This window comes from Pipistrellus kuhlii, unplaced genomic scaffold, assembly GCF_014108245.1.
Source record: "Pipistrellus kuhlii isolate mPipKuh1 unplaced genomic scaffold, mPipKuh1.p scaffold_m20_p_6, whole genome shotgun sequence".
NCBI lineage: Eukaryota > Metazoa > Chordata > Mammalia > Chiroptera > Vespertilionidae > Pipistrellus > Pipistrellus kuhlii.
This window is the reverse complement of record NW_023425562.1, coordinates 14,406,814-14,426,773: the sequence shown is the minus strand read 5'-3', so window position 1 is coordinate 14,426,773 and position 19,960 is coordinate 14,406,814. Positions and strand designations below refer to the sequence as shown.

General features: G+C 41.3%; 2 protein-coding genes across 6 annotated transcripts; one reads left to right on the top strand and one right to left on the bottom strand.

The window, feature by feature from the left end:
- Positions 1 to 732: 732 nt before the first annotated feature.
- Positions 733 to 10,975, bottom strand: HAUS1 (HAUS augmin like complex subunit 1). Of its 4 annotated transcripts, none has more exons than XM_045574222.1 (9): positions 10,857 to 10,975; positions 8,340 to 8,514; positions 7,588 to 7,723; positions 6,032 to 6,166; positions 4,567 to 4,690; positions 3,875 to 3,940; positions 1,708 to 1,779; positions 1,430 to 1,477; positions 733 to 847 (listed from the first exon to the last, which is right to left on the bottom strand). In XM_045574222.1, the coding sequence occupies exons 1-9, from the start codon at positions 10,953 to 10,955 to the stop codon at positions 797 to 799; spliced, it is 906 nt and encodes a 301-aa protein (XP_045430178.1). In that variant the 5' UTR covers positions 10,956 to 10,975; the 3' UTR covers positions 733 to 796. The 4 variants fall into 4 exon arrangements, with proteins under 4 accessions (XP_045430178.1, XP_036273998.1, XP_036273997.1 ...); XM_036418105.2 differs by lacking the exon at positions 10,857 to 10,975 and adding an exon at positions 9,292 to 9,602; XM_036418104.2 differs by lacking the exon at positions 10,857 to 10,975 and adding an exon at positions 9,364 to 9,601.
- A 268-nt stretch (positions 10,976 to 11,243) lies between these two features.
- Positions 11,244 to 19,960, top strand: ATP5F1A (ATP synthase F1 subunit alpha). Of its 2 annotated transcripts, XM_036418091.2 has the most exons (12): positions 11,244 to 11,399; positions 12,688 to 12,766; positions 13,647 to 13,816; positions 16,139 to 16,312; positions 16,412 to 16,578; positions 16,782 to 16,930; positions 17,269 to 17,420; positions 17,521 to 17,745; positions 18,479 to 18,586; positions 18,710 to 18,854; positions 19,446 to 19,596; positions 19,740 to 19,960. In XM_036418091.2, the coding sequence occupies exons 1-12, from the start codon at positions 11,340 to 11,342 to the stop codon at positions 19,819 to 19,821; spliced, it is 1,662 nt and encodes a 553-aa protein (XP_036273984.1). In that variant the 5' UTR covers positions 11,244 to 11,339; the 3' UTR covers positions 19,822 to 19,960. The 2 variants fall into 2 exon arrangements, with proteins under 2 accessions (XP_036273984.1, XP_045430177.1); XM_045574221.1 differs by lacking the exon at positions 18,479 to 18,586.

Below are 19,960 nucleotides of genomic sequence, written 5' to 3'. Positions count from 1 at the left end.
TTAAATCTCTGACCCTTTGTAACTATCCCGATATATGATATGACTATGGATTTAACACCATGTGTTCAATTACCCATTTGTCCTCCACTGATTTCATTCTTTCCATCACCATTTATCCCTTCTATGCCCTCTTCCACGTCCACGCACCCTCCTCTTCCCCCACAACCACCACTGTTGTCCATGTCCATAGTTCTTTTTTAGCTCTATCCCTCCAGAGTTGTCTGACTTTCCTCTATCTATAAGTCTGTCTCTATTTTGCTTGTCTCTACCACTGACTTTAAAGGCCATCTTTTTCATAAATTAAATTCCTGCATATATTAACATTTGGAGGTAGGCAGGTGAGCTGATCAGAAAGCAAACCCCTGGAGAGGGAAGAAAAATAAATGGAATTAGAGAACCTTTCCTTCTCGCTTAACTGACCTAATGAGTGACCACATGACAACTATCATCGTATTCACCTAATAGGACCACTGAAGGACACTGAACCACCAATAATATAAGGAACCAACATTTTTATTCTGAAAACTATGTATTTGGGCACAAAAATGCAATACATAGCCGAAACCACTATCCTATCAATTGTGACATTATTTCAGCTAAGAACACACACATTAAGTTATCAAGGAATGCTAAGAGGAAACAAAGTCCTTTTAAATATATATTTTTTTATTTTATTTTTTCCATCATCATGTATTCCCCCCTATATATTTTATTACTCTTAAGGTGTTTTTCATCTTAAGATGAAAGTCCTATTTAATTTGCTTTCTTTGGGAGCACCAAGTTTATTTGGCTCTGGTCACAGTTCCATCATTTCTACTTCCTTTGTGAGTTCAGCTTCAATGGTAGCCTAAAGGAAGAAGGAAACAAAGAAAATACTATAAAGAAGGACATAAAATAGGTTCTCTAACTTCTACCCCTATTTAAAATAAGGGAAATTCAAAACAAAAACAAAAACACATGAAAACAAAAATTAAAAAACATTATAAATATGAAATATGCTTTTAGACATTCCCTTTTACATCTCTCCCTTTTTCCAAACCCCAGAAGTTTTCAGACTCCTGATTGTAATCAACATCTAAAGGGGAAAAGCCTTAGAGAGATGATTTAGTATAATGAATGATACAGGAGTAGATTTTCCTGACCTTTATTCCTTAAACAATGTACTTCTGTAATTGCAACTTTCCCTGGTCTCCTACAGAATCCACCCTCTTTACACCAAAGGCCCTTTACATCTTAAACCAATTGGCCTTCTGCAGTCCCATCTTCCACTGAATACTCCCAAGCAGCTGGACCTCATTGTTTCCCTAAGCTTGGAAAGCCCTCCATTTTTGGCTCTTGAGCAGGAAGAAAGAAAGATGAAGGGAGCTTTAGCTATATCAGCATTTATTTTACTTCTTTTTTAAAAGCTGAAGAAAACAGCAAAACTTACTAATTCTCGCTTTGCTTCTTCAATTTTCACTTGAGCAAGAGATGGATCCTTTTAGTGAAAAACAAAATAAGGAAAGGTTATATGATATTACCTCAATTAGGGCTTGAGGGGAAAAAATTGCAATGATGCTTTCAAAAGTAAAAAAATCTTACAGAGGGTATACCCATTGAAATTCAGCTTGAATTTTAAATCCTTAAGCATGGATTCACTATTTTCATGGTCATTTAGTGCATACTAAAAAAGACATCTGCTTTTTTTTAATTCATAAAAATGATTACCGGCATTAAATCTAAATAGGATTCCAATTTTTTCTTCAAAGGTATAGTCTGTTGTTTTAGTTCTTCCAGTTTCTGGGGATGAAAAAAAAACAGTCATAGAGTAATAGAGATATTCACAATTAAATACTGCTCATTTCTGAAGTAAAACATAGTAAAGCATTAACACTAGGAATTTAAAATAATGGGTCAAATAAAGAGTTTCAAGATAACAGATAAACTCACTTACAATGGAAACAGTCTTTATAAGACGCTTAAAGTAGAAAAGTTTTACTCCCATTTACTAAAAATAGGATTTAAGTATGCTGTCTAGGAACCCAAAATAATGTGATTAAGAGGAACTGAAATGTAAGGGAACAATTAGAATCTCAAATACATATTTTATGAATTGTCAACTTTAGATTTCAAAAATTAAAGTATGTATAAAAAAAATCTTAAGCCGAAAACGGTTTGGCTCAGTGTATAGAGCCAAAAGGTCCCAGGTTCGATTCTGGTCAAGGTAATGTACGTTGGTTGCAGGTGCATCCGCAGTAGGGGGTGTGCAGGAGGCAGCTGATCAATGATTCTCTCTCATTAATGTTTCTAACTCTTTATCCCTCTCTCTAAAAAAAAAAAAAAAATTCAATAAAATATACATATATATTTTTAAAAAACCTAGAAAATGTAAGGTTTTAAAAAAAATCTTAAGAATAATAAAATATATAGGGGAGATAAATGGTGATGGAAAAACAATGAAATAATCCTGTATAATAAAAGGCCAGCCACCATAAGCGTAATGACTGGAATGACCAGAGACCAGAACCACCATGATCCCTCAGCTGGCTGGCCCTGGCCCCAAGCAAGCAGTTAGGAGTGATCAGCCAGGCAGACAGAGTAATTAGGGGTGATCAAGTAATTGGCAGGCAAGTAATTAGGGGCAATCAAGTATGCAGACCAGCGATTAGGAGTGATCAAGTAGGCAGGCAAGTGGTTAGGGGCGATCAGGTAGGCAGACAACCCCTTGCAGAGCTGGCCCCATCCCCCAGCAAAGAAAGAGGGAGGCCCAGGCCACTGGCTGTGACTCTGTGGCAGGTGTGTGGCCGGCCAGTGATTGCCCCACAGAGTGAAGTCCAGGCCAGCTAAGCCATTGCACCCCATACCTGCCACCTACAGCGGGAGGCCACCAGTGGGCAGGGGAGGGGGAGCAGTGTTGCACAGATGGCAAGCAGTGGCAGCTTCGGGGGTGGGGTCAGCTGCCTGCAGCTGGTGGAAGGAAAGCCCCAATAGGCCCTGATCTCAGGCCAGGCCTACGGACCCTACCCGAGGGGGTCCCAGATGGAGAGAGGGTACAGGCAGAGCGGAGGGACACCCCACCCCTGAGTGCTCTAATTTACATTGGACCTCTAGGGCTAGGGCTCTTAAAAAAAAAATTATATACAAATATGTGTGTGTGTATATATATACATATATACGTATGTATAGGTCCTAGCTGGTTTTGCCCAGTGGTTAGAGTGTTGGCTGAAGACTGATGAATCTTGGGTTCAAGTCTGGTTGAGGGCATGTACCTCAGTTGCAGGCTCAATTCCCAGCCAGTCAGGGCATGTTCAAGAGGCAACCAGTCGATGTGTCTCTCTCACAGCAATGTTTTTCTCTCTGTCTGTCCCCCTCCCTTCCATTTTCTCTAAAAAAAAAAAATCAATTGGAAAAAATATCCTAGGTGAGAATTAACAAACAAACAAACAAAACACACAGAGTAAAAAAATAACACAAAGTCCTTATTATTGCCTTTTCCCATCAAAACAGTTAAAATCTTTATAAAATCTAAAAACCCAGAATTACATTCTGCAGTTTTGGGGCCTGCGTTTTTACTGTACTTTGAAAGAGAAGGAGGAGGAAGACCTAGATGGCTAGCAGAGTTCCTCAATAAATTTGTTTAATAAATAAATCAATAGTGTATAACTGACTCCAGCAAAGAGTTTCTAGCAAACAGTAATAAAGAAAATTAAACAGATGTGAGGATAGACAGCTAGACAAGGAATAAAGCTATCAATACCGATGAACATAAAGTACAGAGACAAAGGAAAAGAAATCAGGTTAACAGTGAATAAAGCTCTATAAAAAGAAACAAGTGAAAAAGCAGATTGTGCACTAAGATTTTAAAGAAAGTTAAACTGGGTTAAACTAAGCTCACCTCTGAAAGCTCCACTAGTGACTGATGAGACAGAGAAGCCTCCATGCCTCTGGCTGCAAGTTTCTCCTGCGGATACAAAGAAGGGGGGTTCGGTTAAGGAAATTATTTTCTAAATGATCATTAGTAAATGTTTCAACATATAACCCAGTAACGGGGAGCTACAAATCACAGATGAAACACGTATCTAAACACTTTTATGTTGCATGTCAATCTTCCCAGAGCCACAGATGTGTGACAGCATGGGCACAGTGCTTTTTCTTCTTCTTCTTTTTTTTTTTTTAAATATATTTTATTGATTTTGTACAGAGAAGAAGGGAGAGAGATAGTTAAAAACATCGATGAGAGAGTCATCGATCAGCTGCCTCCTGCACACCCCCTACTGGGGATATGCCCGCAACCAAGGTACATGCCCTTGACCGGAATCGAACCCGGGACCTTTCAGTCCCCAAGCCCGACGCTCTACCACTGAGCCAAACTGGTCCCGGCGGCACAGTGCTTCTTAAGAGCCTGAGCTGCGGGGCCTGGCTGCCTGCATGGGAATCTGGATCTACCAAGCAGCTATGAAACCTTGGGCAGTGACTTTCTCTGTAGTTCCCTGGTCTGTAAAAAAGGATTGGTAATACTGCCTAGTTGTGAAGATGGTCAAAAAGCAGTATGAAGAGACCTAACATTTTTCAGTCCTTCATACATACCTCTAAAGCTCTGATTCCAAACCTGGACTCCTCTGACTTTGCTTTTAGGAAGTCCATGTTCTGAAGACGATGGTTAACTTTGGCCCTTTCTGTAGACAGCTGCAACTCCGTCTTCTTGAGATCCCTTTAGAAAGTAAAATTGAAACATTTTCTTTCTCCTCAGTGAAATTATCATTTTTAAAAAAGCACTATTAGCCAAAACCAGTTTGGCTCAGTGGTAGAGCATCGGTCTGCAGACTGAAAGGTCCCAGGTTCGATTCCGGTCAAGGGCATGTACATTGGTTGCGGGCACATACCTGATAAGGGGTGTGCAAGAAGCAGCTGGTCGATGTTTCTCTCTCATCGATGTTTTTAGCTCTCTATCTCTCTCCCTTCCTCTCTGTAAAAAATCAATAAAAAAATATATACTTTAAAAAAGCACTATTACTTTTTGGATTCAACTCTGAATTAGACAAGAATACATAACATAGTTGCTGGGTTTTCTACCATAAAATTTATATCTCAGACTAATTAACAGGCATTCTTTTTAAAAATTGTATTTTATTGATTTTTTACAGAGAGGAAGGGAGAAGGATAGAGAGTTAGAAACGTAGATGAAAGAGAAACATTGGTCAGCCGCCTCCTGTACACCTCCCACTGGGGATGTGCCCGCAACCAAGATACATGCCCTTGACCGGAATCGAACCTGGGACCTTTCAGTCTGCAGGCCAATGTTCTATCTACTGAGCCAAACCTGTCAGGGCAATAGTCATTCTTTTAGGTCATCCTCCCCTCAATGTTGACATCTGGGTTTTTCTCAACAAATATGAAATAATTTTAAGGTTAACTTATGCCAATTATTCTTAGAGAAAGTAAATCACTGCTTAAAAAAGTGACTGAAAAATACCATAAAACTGCCCAACTGGCATAGCTCAGTGGTTGACATTGATCTATGAACCAGTAGTCATGGTTTGATTCCTGGGTTTAGGGCTCAATGCCCAGGTTGCAGGCGTGATCTCCAGTGGGGATTAATGATCAATGATTCTCTCTCATCATTGATGTTTCTATCTCTCCCCCTCTCCCTCTCTTTTCCTCTCTTAAGTAAATAAAAATATATTTTAAAAAATACCCTAAAGCCAATTTGAATTATGGAGGTCCCAAAAGGCCCAGAGCATCAAGAGAGATAGTAGAGAACTAGTGTAAAAAAAAAAAGAGCAACAAAATAAAATGCACTTCAAGTTTCCCTATAGTTTATAAAAAAGAAAAGAAAGTTCACATACACTTAAAAAATGAACAAACCCAGATTATTTGTAAAAAAGAAGGAAAAACTGTATTAAAAGGTGAAAGTCTATTCCCAACCTTCATTCAAGTAATTTTCTGCTTTAAAAAACATTTTATGGACCCCATTTCTTAAAAACTAAATATGATAAAGTCCTATTATTGCCTTTTAATAAAAGTTGTCACCATTTCCAATTCAGTTACTTACTCTCGTAGACATTTTTCTAATACTAAACTTGCAGTTAATTTTTTTTCAAGTTTTGACAATTCAAGCTTGAGTTCTTCATTTTTGGATTTGGTACGAAAAAGGTCAGAGGTCAAATCATTCACTGCAGAGAGAAAACTAAAAAAAAGAAAGAATAAGAATCTGGTCACATAAATGGACATCAAGGACAAGAATTACAATTGTTCCTCATTTCTAACAATGACTTGATCTCTATGTAGATTCTTCCATAACCACGCTATTTGGTACCTCTATGGATTTTGTACCTGCTGTTCTCATTGCCTGCAGAGCCTTTCTTAAAAATAATAATAATAATAATTATTATTATTATTATTGATTTTTTTACAGAGAGGAAGGGAGAAGGACAGAGTTAGAAACATCAATGAGAGTGAAACTTCGAACAGCTGCTTCCTGCACACCTCCTATTGGAGATGTGCCCACAACCAAGGCACATGCCCCTGACTGGAATCGAACCTGGGACCCTTCAGTCCGCAAGCTGACGCTCTATCCACTGAGCCAAACTGGCCGGGGCCAAAGCCTTTCTTCACCTGGCAAATTTCCTTGTCTTTCAAAACGCAAATAAGATGGACTCCCATCCTGAAATTCACTTCCTTTTTCTCTGTGCCCAAGCTATAGCTTGCACATTCCTGTTATGTTACAACTGTCACACTTGGTGCTATACTTTTACATGCGCCTCCCTTATTTGACCACGAGCAGAGATTGTTCTTGACTGCAATTACTATCCTATTCATCTCACTTCTCCAATGCTATGTATATGTGTATATATAGGTGGCATGTAACCAGTATTTAGCATCTACAAAATGGACTTAAGTCTAGATGTCTGCTGCCATACAATATGCGTTTTTATTCCTGAAACACTACTCTTGAGCATATATATAAATTCCAAGCCCTTATATTGACAACGAAGCAGAAGAGCTGTACAGTTCTCTGTAAGTTATAATTGTCATCCTAGCTAAGATATGGCCACCAATGATATTCATATAGACTTGGGAGTCAGACAGGGTTTGAACCTCAACTCTGCCGTTTACTAGCTCAGAGAAGTTATTTAACACCCCTCCTGAACGTCAGTTTCCTCTTGGGTTAATGGAAGAATAATGTCTTTATACAGGTGAAATGCCTGTCACAAAGAATAAAGGTCCTTAAACTACTCTACCTCGTAGGGTAGGAACATAACCAAAATTCAGTATGCTCAACCAGATGATTTAAGCTACGACTTTTCTCATGGTATACTTATAAGGAACAATGTAAGTGGTACCTAATATCTTTCCAAATATACATGTGAATCAAACTTCAAAAAACCTGATCCTAGAAGGAGAAAACACTAAAATTTAACCAATACCAAGTTTACCTGAATGAATTACACATACTCACTGGCAATGATAAAGAGTTAATTAAATTCAGTGTTTGGGCACTTATTGTTCATTTCCCACATAGAATTACACTGAGTGTTTAAACAGTCTCTTAGGTCAAGACCTTATAACATATATGATTACAGAAATAAAAACTATTGTAAAAATTACCTAGATACTGAGGTATCCTTTACCTCAAGGGCCACTGCACTGTCAACCAAAGCATTCAGATACCTAGAACCAATGCTGGAGAGACTGGCAGGGGAAAAATTCACACTCTCCATGAGAAGGTCTTGAAGATGCTTGGCTGAAAAGATAAAATAGTTCTAGATGTTTGTTTTGTTTTACTTTTAATTTTTAACAGTTTAATTGAAATCTTTCACATATCATACAATTCACCCGCCTCAAGTATACATACCTGTAATTCCATGGCTTTTAGTATATTAAGAGTGGCATACCCATCAATACAGTCAATTTTAGAACATTTTCATCACCCCCAAAAGAAACCCCAATCCTTAGTAATCATTTTCCAGTTCCCAACCCGTGAAGCCCTAGCAACCGCTAATATGCATTTTGTCTCCACTCATTTGTCTATTATGGACATTTCATGTACATGGTACATCAGCCCTGGCCAGTGTGGAGCATCCTCATATACACCGAAAAGTCTCGGGTTTAATTCCGGGTCAGGGCACATGCCCAGGTTATAGGCTCCATCCCCAGTCAAGGTGTGTATGGGACAAGGTGTGAGATGTTTCTCTCTCACATAGATGTTTCTTTCTTTCCCCCTCTCCCTTCCTCTCTAAAAACAAACAAGAAAACCCCAAAAACTTTTCTACACTAAATGACTCTTGTATACTTTAGTGTTATAAAATTTGGTTCCTTCTGATTATCATCTCATTCAAAAACTCTGGAATTAATCTCACCTTCTGATTCATATTCACTTGCTTTCTGTTTCAGGTCCTCTATTACCAGGTGGCCATCCCTGTCCCGGACCCTGTTGCGTTCTGAAAGGTGATGTAAAATCTCTGTGGTCCGGTCATTGACCTCATATTGTGGAATAGGATGATCTCCAAACATCTTTTTCAACCACGCAGCAACCTAACCATAAAAAGGAAGGCAAATACTTTAAGTCTTGTTTACTGTAACAGCACAAAGGAAGTATTACAAATAAGCAATCAGAAGCAAACAAAATGCTTTCTAAGAATATCCTGAAGTCCTACTGACTTCACATCCTAAAGTGTCTTTAAGAAGATACATACCAGATGTCAGGAAATAAGTGAGGAATCACAAGGAACAAAATGACCAGAAAACAATCCATCCTTTTCCAAAGGGAACAAAAGCGGCACATAGGCCAGTAACTTGCACCACTCAAATAATTTAAAAGATCAAACTGCATGTGCTAACTAAAGCATTAGTTACCCATGCAAACTCTGAAAAAGGGGGTTGTCCACAATACACAAGCCCCACAGAGGCTCGTGGGGCTGGGATGTGGGCCACGGATGCAGGTCAGGAGTGTGTAAGGACAAAAAACAGATCTTTCCTTTTCTTTGCTATGGCCTTCCACAATTTATGAGAGTACCTGGTGATTAAACCCCAAGATTGTTGGCTCCTCTGATTCAAACAGCGCCTCGGTTCAAACTGTGGGACAAGATTAGCTACTCTCAAGGCTACATTCTTGCATGCATCCCCCTTCAGAAGTCCCCCTTCAGTCGCTGGGAGGGATTTTTGTACCAGGGGGCTCCTCAACTCCCCTCCGAGCGCAAGACTAAGCAGGGGAAGGAAGGGAAAAGCCCTTTCCAGGGCGGTCCAAGTAGAAAGGGGAATCAAAGAGCGCGAAGCGGACTAAACATGGGCCTCTGGACTAGGCTAGTAAACCTAGCAGGAGATCCGCCCTGCGGGCGGGTGTGTCAAAGACTCCGCTGGCAAATGCCGGCTCCTGCCCCTTACCTGCGCCTCTTTCTCCTCCGGCTCTTCCATAGCGGCTGCTCCCGCCACTTCAGGAGCAGCTCCCGCCTGAGAATTGCTGGGCTCGCTCTGAAGGTCCCGCCCACACCCCGTGGGTCCAGCCTCTTAGGGGCCCGGGACTTCTGGGAGTTGTAGTTTTCACTAGGACTCCAGGCTGCTGCAAGGCCAGCACTGCAAGTCTCTCCCTGCTGGCCACCTTGTCTCGCCTTCTGCCCTCCATGGCATAATCTACAGGATGAGAATAGAATCGCATAAAGCCAGGCTGTGTTTTCTTATATAGAGGCCCGGTGCACGGAATTTCTGCATAGGAGGGAGGTCCCTCAGCTCAGCCTGAACCCTCTCCAATCTAGAAAACTGGCAGTCGGACACCCCTCTCACAATCCTGGACCGCTGGCTCCTAATCACTCACCCGCCTGTCTGCCTGGTCGCCCCTAACTCTCCTCCCCCTCCCCTGCTGACCTGATTGCCCCTCATTGCCTCTGCGTGCTGGCCTGATTGCACCTAACTGTCCCCTTCCTGCTGGCCTGGTCACTACTAATGCCCCCACACCAGCCTGGTCACCCCCAACTGCTCCCCCTGCCAGCATGGTCGCCCCTTACAGCCTACTGTTCAGTTGTTTGGCCATCCCTCACTAACCCCCCTGCTAGCCTGATTGTAGGCAGCCACCTTGTGATGGCATGAGGGCTAATTTGCATATTACCTCTTTATTATATAGGATTACTAACTTAAATTGCTTGTCTTAAAAAAAAAACACCTGAAACTTGTTTTTTGGATAGCAGATGTTTGTGTGCATTAGCTTTAATTTTTATTTTACCTCGGCATTATAAACTGTAGCAACCTTAGTTTTATCCGTTAGTCTCCACTACCAAAGAGCTAAATGTGCTGGAGACTTTTAAAATAAATAGCTGACAGCCCTGGCTGGTGTGGCTCAATTGTTTGGAGCTTCCTTCTTTATACCAGAAGATGGCAGGTTCCATTCAGGTCAGGGCATATACTAGTACCCTTGGGGCACATACAAAAGGCAGCCAATCGATGTTTCTCCCCCCCCCCCCCTTTTTTTTTTTTAAATCAATGGAAACATGTTCTTGGGTGAGAATTAAAAAAATAAATAAGATAAAATAAAATTGTTGAAGGCATTCAACTGCTAGCGCCGCCACTCGGCTACTCTTCCATGGAAAGTTCTCTCCCCTCTTCATGATAGTAGCTAATAACACTGTGCGTGATTCTTGACACTGCTACTGCAATGCATACTTTTCCATGCGATTTCATTGTTACAGGAACCCTGTAAATTAGACACACACTATGTTACGTATTTCCACATTAAAACCACACACACATAGAGGCCTCCCCTGAGCTTGTCGAGTTTAGTATGTGGCCCGTCTTTCGTCCACGTCCACGGGTGCTTGTCAAAATCCAGAGCCCAACGTTTCTGACACAGAGGGCTTGGGGAGGGGCCCCGTGGATCTGAGAATCGCCTCTTTCTGCAGAAAACTGTTTCGTGGTGACAGCCTCCGACCTGACACCTCCACCCGGCCTCGTGGACAGCCTGCCTGCCGCGCCCTCGGACCCAGCATCCACAGCACCTGTCACCTGTCACGTGGCCCGGGAGCTGCTTCCTGGCCGGCTCCGCTGCCCACGTGGTCGCCCTGGGCAGGCACAAGGTCAGCTGCAAAGACCAAAGTAAACGTGTAAGCCATGCCTGCGCGGACGCTGGCAAAGGTCTAATCATTCATTTTGAACTTTACATCTCTAAAAATAATACCTAAAAAAAAAAAAAAAAAAAAAAAAAGTAACCACTCCCACCTCGCGCAAGGCAGATTTGCATCCGGGAGGTGACGGCGAGGGGCGGTACTTCCGGGTCAGGTGGGCTGGCTGCCTTGACCTTCCTCGCCGCTCGGCCATTTTGTCCCAGTCCGTCCGAGGCTGCGGCTGCAGAGGAACTTCCAGGAGCTGCCAAGATGCTGTCCGTGCGCGTCGCCGCGGCCGTAGCCCGCGCCCTCCCTCGGCGGGCCGGCCTGGTGAGCGCCGGGCACCGGCGGGAGGGGGCGGCCCGTGCGGGCGGCGGCGGGCGCTGGCGGGCGCTGCTGGCTCGGGAGCTCTTCTGCAAAGGAGGGCGAGGGGCTGTGGCAGGCGCCGCCATCTTGCACCGCTGGCTGCTCGGCCGGGCCCGGCTGGACTAGGAGGACGGCGGAAAGGCCTTTGTGTTCGCCATCCGTGCGAGATGGTGCAGGGAGGTGCAGGGGAGACAGTGACCTTGATGCTGTGCAGCGATGGGGCCCCAGGAGGATTCCCTTCTTGGGTTGAGAGCAGCTCGCGAAGGGCCTGGGGAAAGGTCAGGGCCTGGGCGCTAGCTGTCCGGAGCCGGGGCGGAAACGGGGTGGCCGGGCCCCGCTGGTTCTCCGGGGCCCCCCTCGCTGAAGGTCAGAGCGAGCCGCGAGCGCCCGGCCTGTGAAGGTCACGCTGCCCGGAGGTCAGTGCAGAGGGGAGCGGTGAATGAAGGGGGTTTTCTGGATACGTGGGTGGGCGACCTCTCAGTGCTGATTGCTGAAACGATGCTGAGAATCCAGCACAGACGCGGGTCGGGTGTGCATTTCTTGTGGCCCGTGCCCTGACTGCAGGGAAGCCGGCTTCTGCCCTGGCCTAGGCCAGCAGGAGAGCTGGCTTTGTGCTACCTGGACAGGTTGTAAGATTCCGTCCTTGGGGAATTGTGAGGCAGTGATTTGAGGACTCGAGGAAAATAGAACATAGGTTGGGAAATACCTGTAAAGGTCAGTGACCTTCATTACTTCTCTCTCATTCAGTGAAGAGCATAACCCTTGCTTAAATCCCATGTAAGCGCTTTTACATCTACTTATTTTTTTTCCGTCTTAAAAGTAGTCTCAACTTGAAGGATGAAATAGACACTGCCCTAACACAACCGCTGGTAGCATTAGTTTCTAATCAAATTTCAACATTGGCAGTTTTTTGTTTTCTTGATTAAAAACAAGTATTTTTTTATTTTATTGATTTCATAGCGGAAGGGAGAGAGAGATAGAAACATCAATGATGAGAGAGAAGCATTGATCGGCTGCCTCCTGCACTCTCCACACTGGGAACCAAGCCCACAACCCAAGTGTGGGGCCCTGATCAGGAATCCAGCTGTGACCTCCTGGTTTTTAGGTCGATGCACAACCATTAGGCCACGCTGGCCAGTATAATTCATATCTTAATAGATAACTTGATTAAACTAAGCTTGCATTCAAGCTAGCCAGTTTTATAAAGGCCCTTTTAAAAACCAGATTTAAAAAACATATTTTTTTGCCCTAGGTCTCCAAAAATGCTTTGGGATCATCCTTCATTGCTACAAGGAATCTCCATGCCTCTAACACTCTTCTTCAGAAGACTGGTGAGTCATTATTTCTAAATCTACACCACACTTACTACCTTCTCATTAAATGAAAGATAAGTTACTAGCTGCATAGTTGTTGCAGGCATTTTCCCCTACTTGTTAATTTTTCTCTCTCAATTTTAGTTACTGCGGAACCCCAGATTTTTTTTCTTCTTTTTCTAAATATATTTTTTATTGATTTCAAAGAGGAAGGGAGAAAGAGAGAGAAACGTCAGTTAGAATCATTTATCGGCTGCCTCCTGCACACCCCCTACCGGGGATCAAGCTGAAACCTGTGCATGTGCCCTGATATGGATGGATTGAACTGTGACCTCCTGATTCATAGGTCAGCCACACCTGCCCGGCAGAACCTCAGATTCTTAACCCACAATGTGCCATTTACCATGTTGGTAGGTTTGCTTGTTCTAGTGAAATGAACTACAGTTTTATATAGTTCTCTTTTGATGTTAGTACAGCTTCTGATAATGTCTCCTTGGGTGGAAACAGAATGTGCACATGTCAGGTGGTGGACACACTTTCTAATCTATGAAAGATTTTTTTCCTCTCCTAAAAAGAATTACAAAAAATAGCAGTTTTACCTCTATGTTTCTCAAAGGCAAATAGCTGCTAATCTATGAATTTGCCCTTGCAAGTTTATTTTAAGGATATTTTAATTTTATTAGTTTTTTTTATCTGTCTTGTGAAGTTTTCTCTGAATCACTTGGGTTCTTTTTCTTAGGTCTCAAGCTTTTTTGAATAGAGCTATATAAATATTGCATTTTGGAGTATAATTTGATCATTATGATCACAAAGCTATATTATTCATGTTGTTATGAAAATAGGCTTTGAAAAGAAACTGGGGCCAGATTAGTATTTGTAATGGAATTGCTCTCAATAGGCACTGCCGAGATGTCCTCTATTCTTGAAGAGCGAATTCTTGGAGCTGATACCACTGTTGACCTTGAAGAGACTGGGCGAGTGTTAAGTATTGGTGATGGTATTGCCAGAGTACATGGGCTGAGGAATGTTCAAGCAGAAGAAATGGTAGAGTTTTCTTCAGGCTTAAAGGTAAATTATAAAATAGTATTTTGCTGTTTTAGGGTTGTTGTCTTTGTTTAGTTATTCATTTCGTAAATCAGATTATGTCATTCCTCCCCCCTTAATTTTTAATTAATTTATTTTTTTTACTTTAAATCTCAATCTACCTCAGGGTTTTTGTGGTCAATGTCATGAATTTATTTTATTTTATTTTTAATATATATTTATTGATTTCAGAGAGGAAGGGACAGGGAGAAAGAGAGAAACATCAATGATGAGAGAGAATCATTGATCAGCTGCCTCTTGTAAACTCCACTCCCCACTGGGGATGCCCGCAACCAATGTATTGTACATGCCCTTTACCAGAATCGAACCTGCGACCCTTCAGTCCGCAGGCTAATGCTCTATCCACTGAGCCAAGCCAGCTAGGGCGTCAACGTCATAAATTGTGAAAATAAATATAAGGGTTTTACTTTAGAAACTGATTTACACATAAACTGTAGCCATTAGCTCCTAAATATATAGTTTAGTAAAATCCAAATTCTAAGAAGTTCAAGTCTGTTCTTTGTAGCTGTGAAGATCATTTTATATAAAAGCATTTGCTAACTTTAAACTCATTTAATTAAATTAATAAATTAATTTCAGGTGGAAAGTTCAAAGTCACTGACTTTGTATTTCTGGTAAGAGTAGATCTATTGGTGAGAGGTGAGTTGCTGGTGTCGCTATCATAAGTTCTCTGATTATATAAGCCCACTCTCTACTAGGTTAAGCCTAGGTGGCCAGTCCCGTGAGAATTAAAAGTTGTAGGAATCATAGTTCTCTGAGGAAAGCAGAGCCTGATGTCTAGATAGACCAGGGGCAGTAGTACACAAATAGGGATCTTGGTCCACTTGCTAGTATGGAAAAAGAGCCACCTAATGTGCAAGACGAATTGTAGAGTCAAAAGTTTTATCAGTGTCTAAAAATTTAACCTCATTTATCTTCAGTGTGTGTATCTTATATGTCTTTGAAAGCTTAGGCTGAAATTAATGAGCTCTCGAATCTCCTTTTTTTTTTTTAAATATATTTTATTGATATTTTTACAGAGAGGAAGGGAGAGAGATAGAGAGCTAGAAATGTCGATGAGAGAGGAACATCTACCAGCTGCCTCCTGCACCCCCCCCACCGGGGATGTGCCCGCAACCACGGTACATGCCCCTGGACCGGAATCGAACCCGGGATCTTTCAGTCCGCAGACCGACGCTCTACCACTGAGCCAAACCGGTTTCGGCTCTCCTTTTAGCTTTTAAGAAGAGTCTTAACCCATACCGTCCAATAGAACGTTCTGCAATGACGGAAATATTTGGTGTCTGCGCTGTTTAATGTGGTAACGAGTGTATGTTTGAGACTGTTGAGCATGTAAAAGGTAGCTGGTGTGACCTAAGGGACCACATTTGTAAATTTGACTAAGTTTAAATTTGAGAAGCCACATATGGTTAGTGACTTAATATTGAAATCAGATTTAGACTAAAGATCCAATACCACCAATAATCTACAATATTCCTCTGTATTCTAGGCTCGACCTAGTAGAAAGAAGTGGACGTATATCATCAGAGAGCTTATGATAGCTACACCAGATCTTACATTACTGACCAGACTGAGTTCCTGGAATAGCCTTTTTGTTTTGATTCAGGGACTGTAAAATCTTAACATTTTGAAATATGGTTGTAATGACAAATGACCAGTTCTATTAGGAAAATTTTATCTTGATTGGGTAGCTTTTAATTTCACTTTCCATTAACCTGACAATTAGAGGTTTTCGTTAGATAATTAAACTGTTTATAGAGCTTCTTAAAGGTCAAAAGATGTAAATCAACTAAGTCTTAAAATTTCCAATTGCACTTGATCACTGTTTCATATTGATCACCCAGCTCAAAAACTATGGTCAAAGGAAATGCAGTAGAAAAATCTACCATGTTCAATGTCTTTCCTTCCATGTGCTCTTTAAGGATGTAATAAGAAGCAAGTCCTTATTTAAAAAATTTATTTATTGATTTTTAGAGAGAGAAACATTAATTTGTTGTTCACTTATTTATGCATTCATTGTGGACTCCTATATATTGTCCAGGGATTGAACCTGCTACCTTGACATATTGGGATGAGGCTCTTAACCAACTGAGCTATCTGGCCAAGGTGCTATTTTAAAAGTCTTCACCAAAGAAGATTGTTTATTGGAAAAATACTTAAGAGTAATCCAAATCTAAAGAACAATACTGCTTTCCCCCCCTATAGCTATTTTCATATCTTGTAGTGTTTGGTATGTGGGGAGAGGAGTCACTCGGGTTCATTGGTGTTCAATTGTCTTTCATGTAGGGTATGTCTCTGAACTTGGAACCTGACAATGTTGGTGTTGTCGTGTTTGGAAATGATAAACTAATTAAGGAAGGAGATATTGTGAAGCGAACAGGAGCCATTGTGGATGTGCCTGTTGGCGAGGAGCTGTTGGGTCGTGTAGTAGATGCCCTGGGTAATGCCATTGATGGGAAGGTAGGTTTCTCATTCATTAGATGTAATTCCTTTTTGATGTGGTTGTAGTTTCAAACAAATATCAAGACTGATTGTTCTGGGGTTCCTTTTTATCATCAGGGTCCAATTGGTTCCAAGATCCGTAGGCGAGTTGGCCTGAAAGCCCCTGGGATCATTCCTCGAATCTCTGTGCGGGAACCAATGCAGACTGGCATTAAGGCTGTGGATAGCTTGGTGCCCATTGGTCGTGGTCAGCGTGAACTGATTATTGGTGACCGACAGACTGGGTAAAGACTCAGTAACTTGTTAACAGATCTAACTAAAATTGGCTCTATGAAAAGATTACTGTATAGAGTTGGAATGGTAAATGCTTTGGATATAACAGGGAGAATAAAATTTGATGTGTGGATTAGTTGTAGTTGTGAAATTTTAATTGGGAAATTTTTTGAAACGTTTAGCTAATATTTCTGTTTACTTTTGCTTTTTAAAGCAAAACATCAATTGCTATTGACACAATCATTAACCAGAAACGTTTCAATGATGGAACTGATGAAAAGAAGAAGCTGTACTGTATCTATGTTGCTATTGGTCAGAAGAGGTCCACTGTTGCCCAGTTGGTGAAGAGACTTACAGATGCAGGTATTAAAGAACTTTAGTCCTAGTCCCATTGTTGTTACCTGGGAGTCCTATAGCTGCCAGTCTTAGGATAGTGACTACTTAATGAAGGCTCATGTTAATTACTCTCTAATGAACTCTATACTAATATAATCAATAAAAGAAAAATAAAAGTAAAAATTTGCACAAAACAATAAATTTTAAGGTTTTATTACTTTCTTTAAAGTAGAAGCTGTTAGACTCAGATTAATCTTAGTAGTAAATCACTCAGTAAAGCATTTAGATAATTTTTATTACAGTAGCCTCTACTTTAGAAATCAAAATATTAACAACCTTGTAAAACAAATCTGTGTTTTTCTCAGATGCCATGAAGTACACCATTGTGGTCTCAGCTACCGCTTCTGATGCTGCCCCACTTCAGTACCTGGCTCCTTATTCTGGCTGTTCTATGGGAGAATATTTCAGGGATAATGGCAAACATGCTTTGATCATCTATGACGACTTATCCAAACAGGTCAAAATAAATGTATTTTTAGACTCGGTATGTTGCACTATGTGACCAAATGTAGCTTCTGCCTAACAGGTGGATTTCATAACCATTTTCTGTACTATAGGCTGTGGCTTATCGCCAGATGTCTTTGCTGCTGCGCCGACCCCCTGGTCGTGAGGCCTATCCTGGTGATGTGTTCTACCTACACTCCCGTCTGCTGGAGAGAGCAGCCAAAATGAACGATTCTTTCGGGGGTGGCTCCTTGACTGCTTTACCAGTCATCGAAACACAAGCTGGTGATGTGTCTGCTTACATTCCAACGAATGTCATTTCCATCACTGACGGACAGGTATTATTCTTATGTTTAATATAAATGGAAAAGCTCAGGGTGATTCCAATGTATTGGTTGAGAATAGTAGTTCTGAACTGATTTTACTTTTTTATTATGGAAATTTTCAAATGTATGCAGAAGTAAAGAGGATAGTATAGCAAAACCCCATATATTTTTCCATATATCAATTTGTAGTACAGAGTACTTTATTCTTGCTTCATTTATACCCCTGCTATCCTTCCCCCTGCATAATTTTGAACAAATCCCAGAGATGGTTTTCACTTCACCTGTGTATAATAATAAAAGCATAATATGCTAATTAGAATGGACAGCCGAACGACCTTCTGGATGTCCTTCCTGACGAAGCTGCAGTGGTGAGGGCTGAGGTAGAGGGGTTAGGGGCGATCAAGAGGCAGAGTGGTTAGGAGCCAGCAGTCCTGGATTGCGAGAGGATGCAGGCCAGGTTGAGCCGCGCCCCCCCCCCCCCCCCCCCGCACGGATTTCATGCACCAGGCCTTTTATTTTAATAAAACGTTACCTTTTTTTTTTTTCTTTCATATCACGCACACCTCCCAATCTCAGCAATGAAATACATAGGCTTATATGGGTTGTGAAAGATTTGAGGAGCTATTAACCATAAGATAGCATTTAGTATTCAGCGTTTTTGGGCTTCAGTTTTTTAGCACAGTGTCTTAATTTTGAAATGTTGATTTCTAAGTTTGCTAGCGTGTTCACTGTCCTTACATTGTAGATCTTCTTGGAAACAGAATTGTTCTACAAGGGTATTCGCCCTGCCATTAACGTTGGTTTGTCTGTGTCCCGTGTCGGATCTGCTGCTCAAACCAGGGCCATGAAGCAGGTAATTTGAATCACTTTGGGGAGAGGTATCATTTGGTTAACATCCAAGAGTGTTTGTATAGTGCTCTGTGTCATCGAGTGAAGTACTTTTGTATCGTAGGAGTTAACCAGTTCTATATTTCAGGTGGCAGGTACCATGAAGCTGGAATTGGCTCAGTATCGTGAGGTGGCTGCTTTTGCTCAGTTCGGTTCTGATCTTGATGCTGCCACTCAACAACTCTTGAGTCGTGGTGTGCGTCTGACTGAACTGCTGAAGCAAGGACAGTATTGTGAGTTGCTCTCTTTATTTGGTCACACAGTGGGAATGTCACCCAGCTTCTACAAGCTGTAATATATGCTGTTATCTCATCAGAATTACTGCCTTTTGAATGCAGTTGATGCCTACTTTATTTAATCAAAGTACAGACAGTCCTTATCATTTAAGTGCAAATGCTACAGACTTAATAACCAGCAAAACTTACTAAATATGTTTAATACCTTTTGGAGAATTATGACTTACTAGATAGATGCTCCTCTCACCCCACTATATGAGTGTAAAATTTGGCCTATTTAAAAGAGTGTTATTATGCATTTATCTTGTTGTAAAAATTCAGCAAATTGTTTATAACCAAAATAATTTAAATGCTGTCAGGTGATACAGTGCTTGTGGAGAATGCCCTAACATTATATGTTAGGACTTGCAGATATAAGAAAATCGCTACTTTTTGGGGAGGGGGGAGAGGGGATGGAGTTTCTCACTGAGAACGTGAGAATAAGTGATAGGAAGAAACTTGTTAATGGAGGGCAAAGTAAGTTTCTCTGACTTTGATAACATGGTATTTATTTGAACAACTCACTGGCATCCTTTTGTTTCTCTTCAGCTCCCATGGCTATTGAAGAGCAAGTGGCTGTGATTTATGCCGGTGTAAGAGGGTATCTTGATAAACTGGAGCCCAGCAAGATCACAAAGTTTGAGAGTGCTTTCTTGTCTCATGTGATCAGCCAACACCAAAGCCTGTTGGGCAATATCAGGTATGAACACAATTGTATGAAGTCTTGCTAAAATTCTTTTGTGCTTTGTACTTAACCTAGTCAATGAATTTTTGTTCTTTGTACTTAACCTAGTCATTGAATTTTTTGTTCAGAATTAATGATCTCCTTTTATTTCCAAACAGGACTGACGGAAAGATCTCAGAACAGTCAGATGCAAAGCTGAAAGAAATTGTAACAAACTTCTTGGCTGGATTTGAAGCTTAAACTCCTATGGATTCACATCAAATACCAGTTTGGTTTTGTCATTGTTTCTTCTAGTAATCAGTCCATTTGTAAAAGGTTTACTCTCATGCTCCAGATGTACAGAATCACCTTAAAAATAAAGGTTCCATATTGCTTGGTG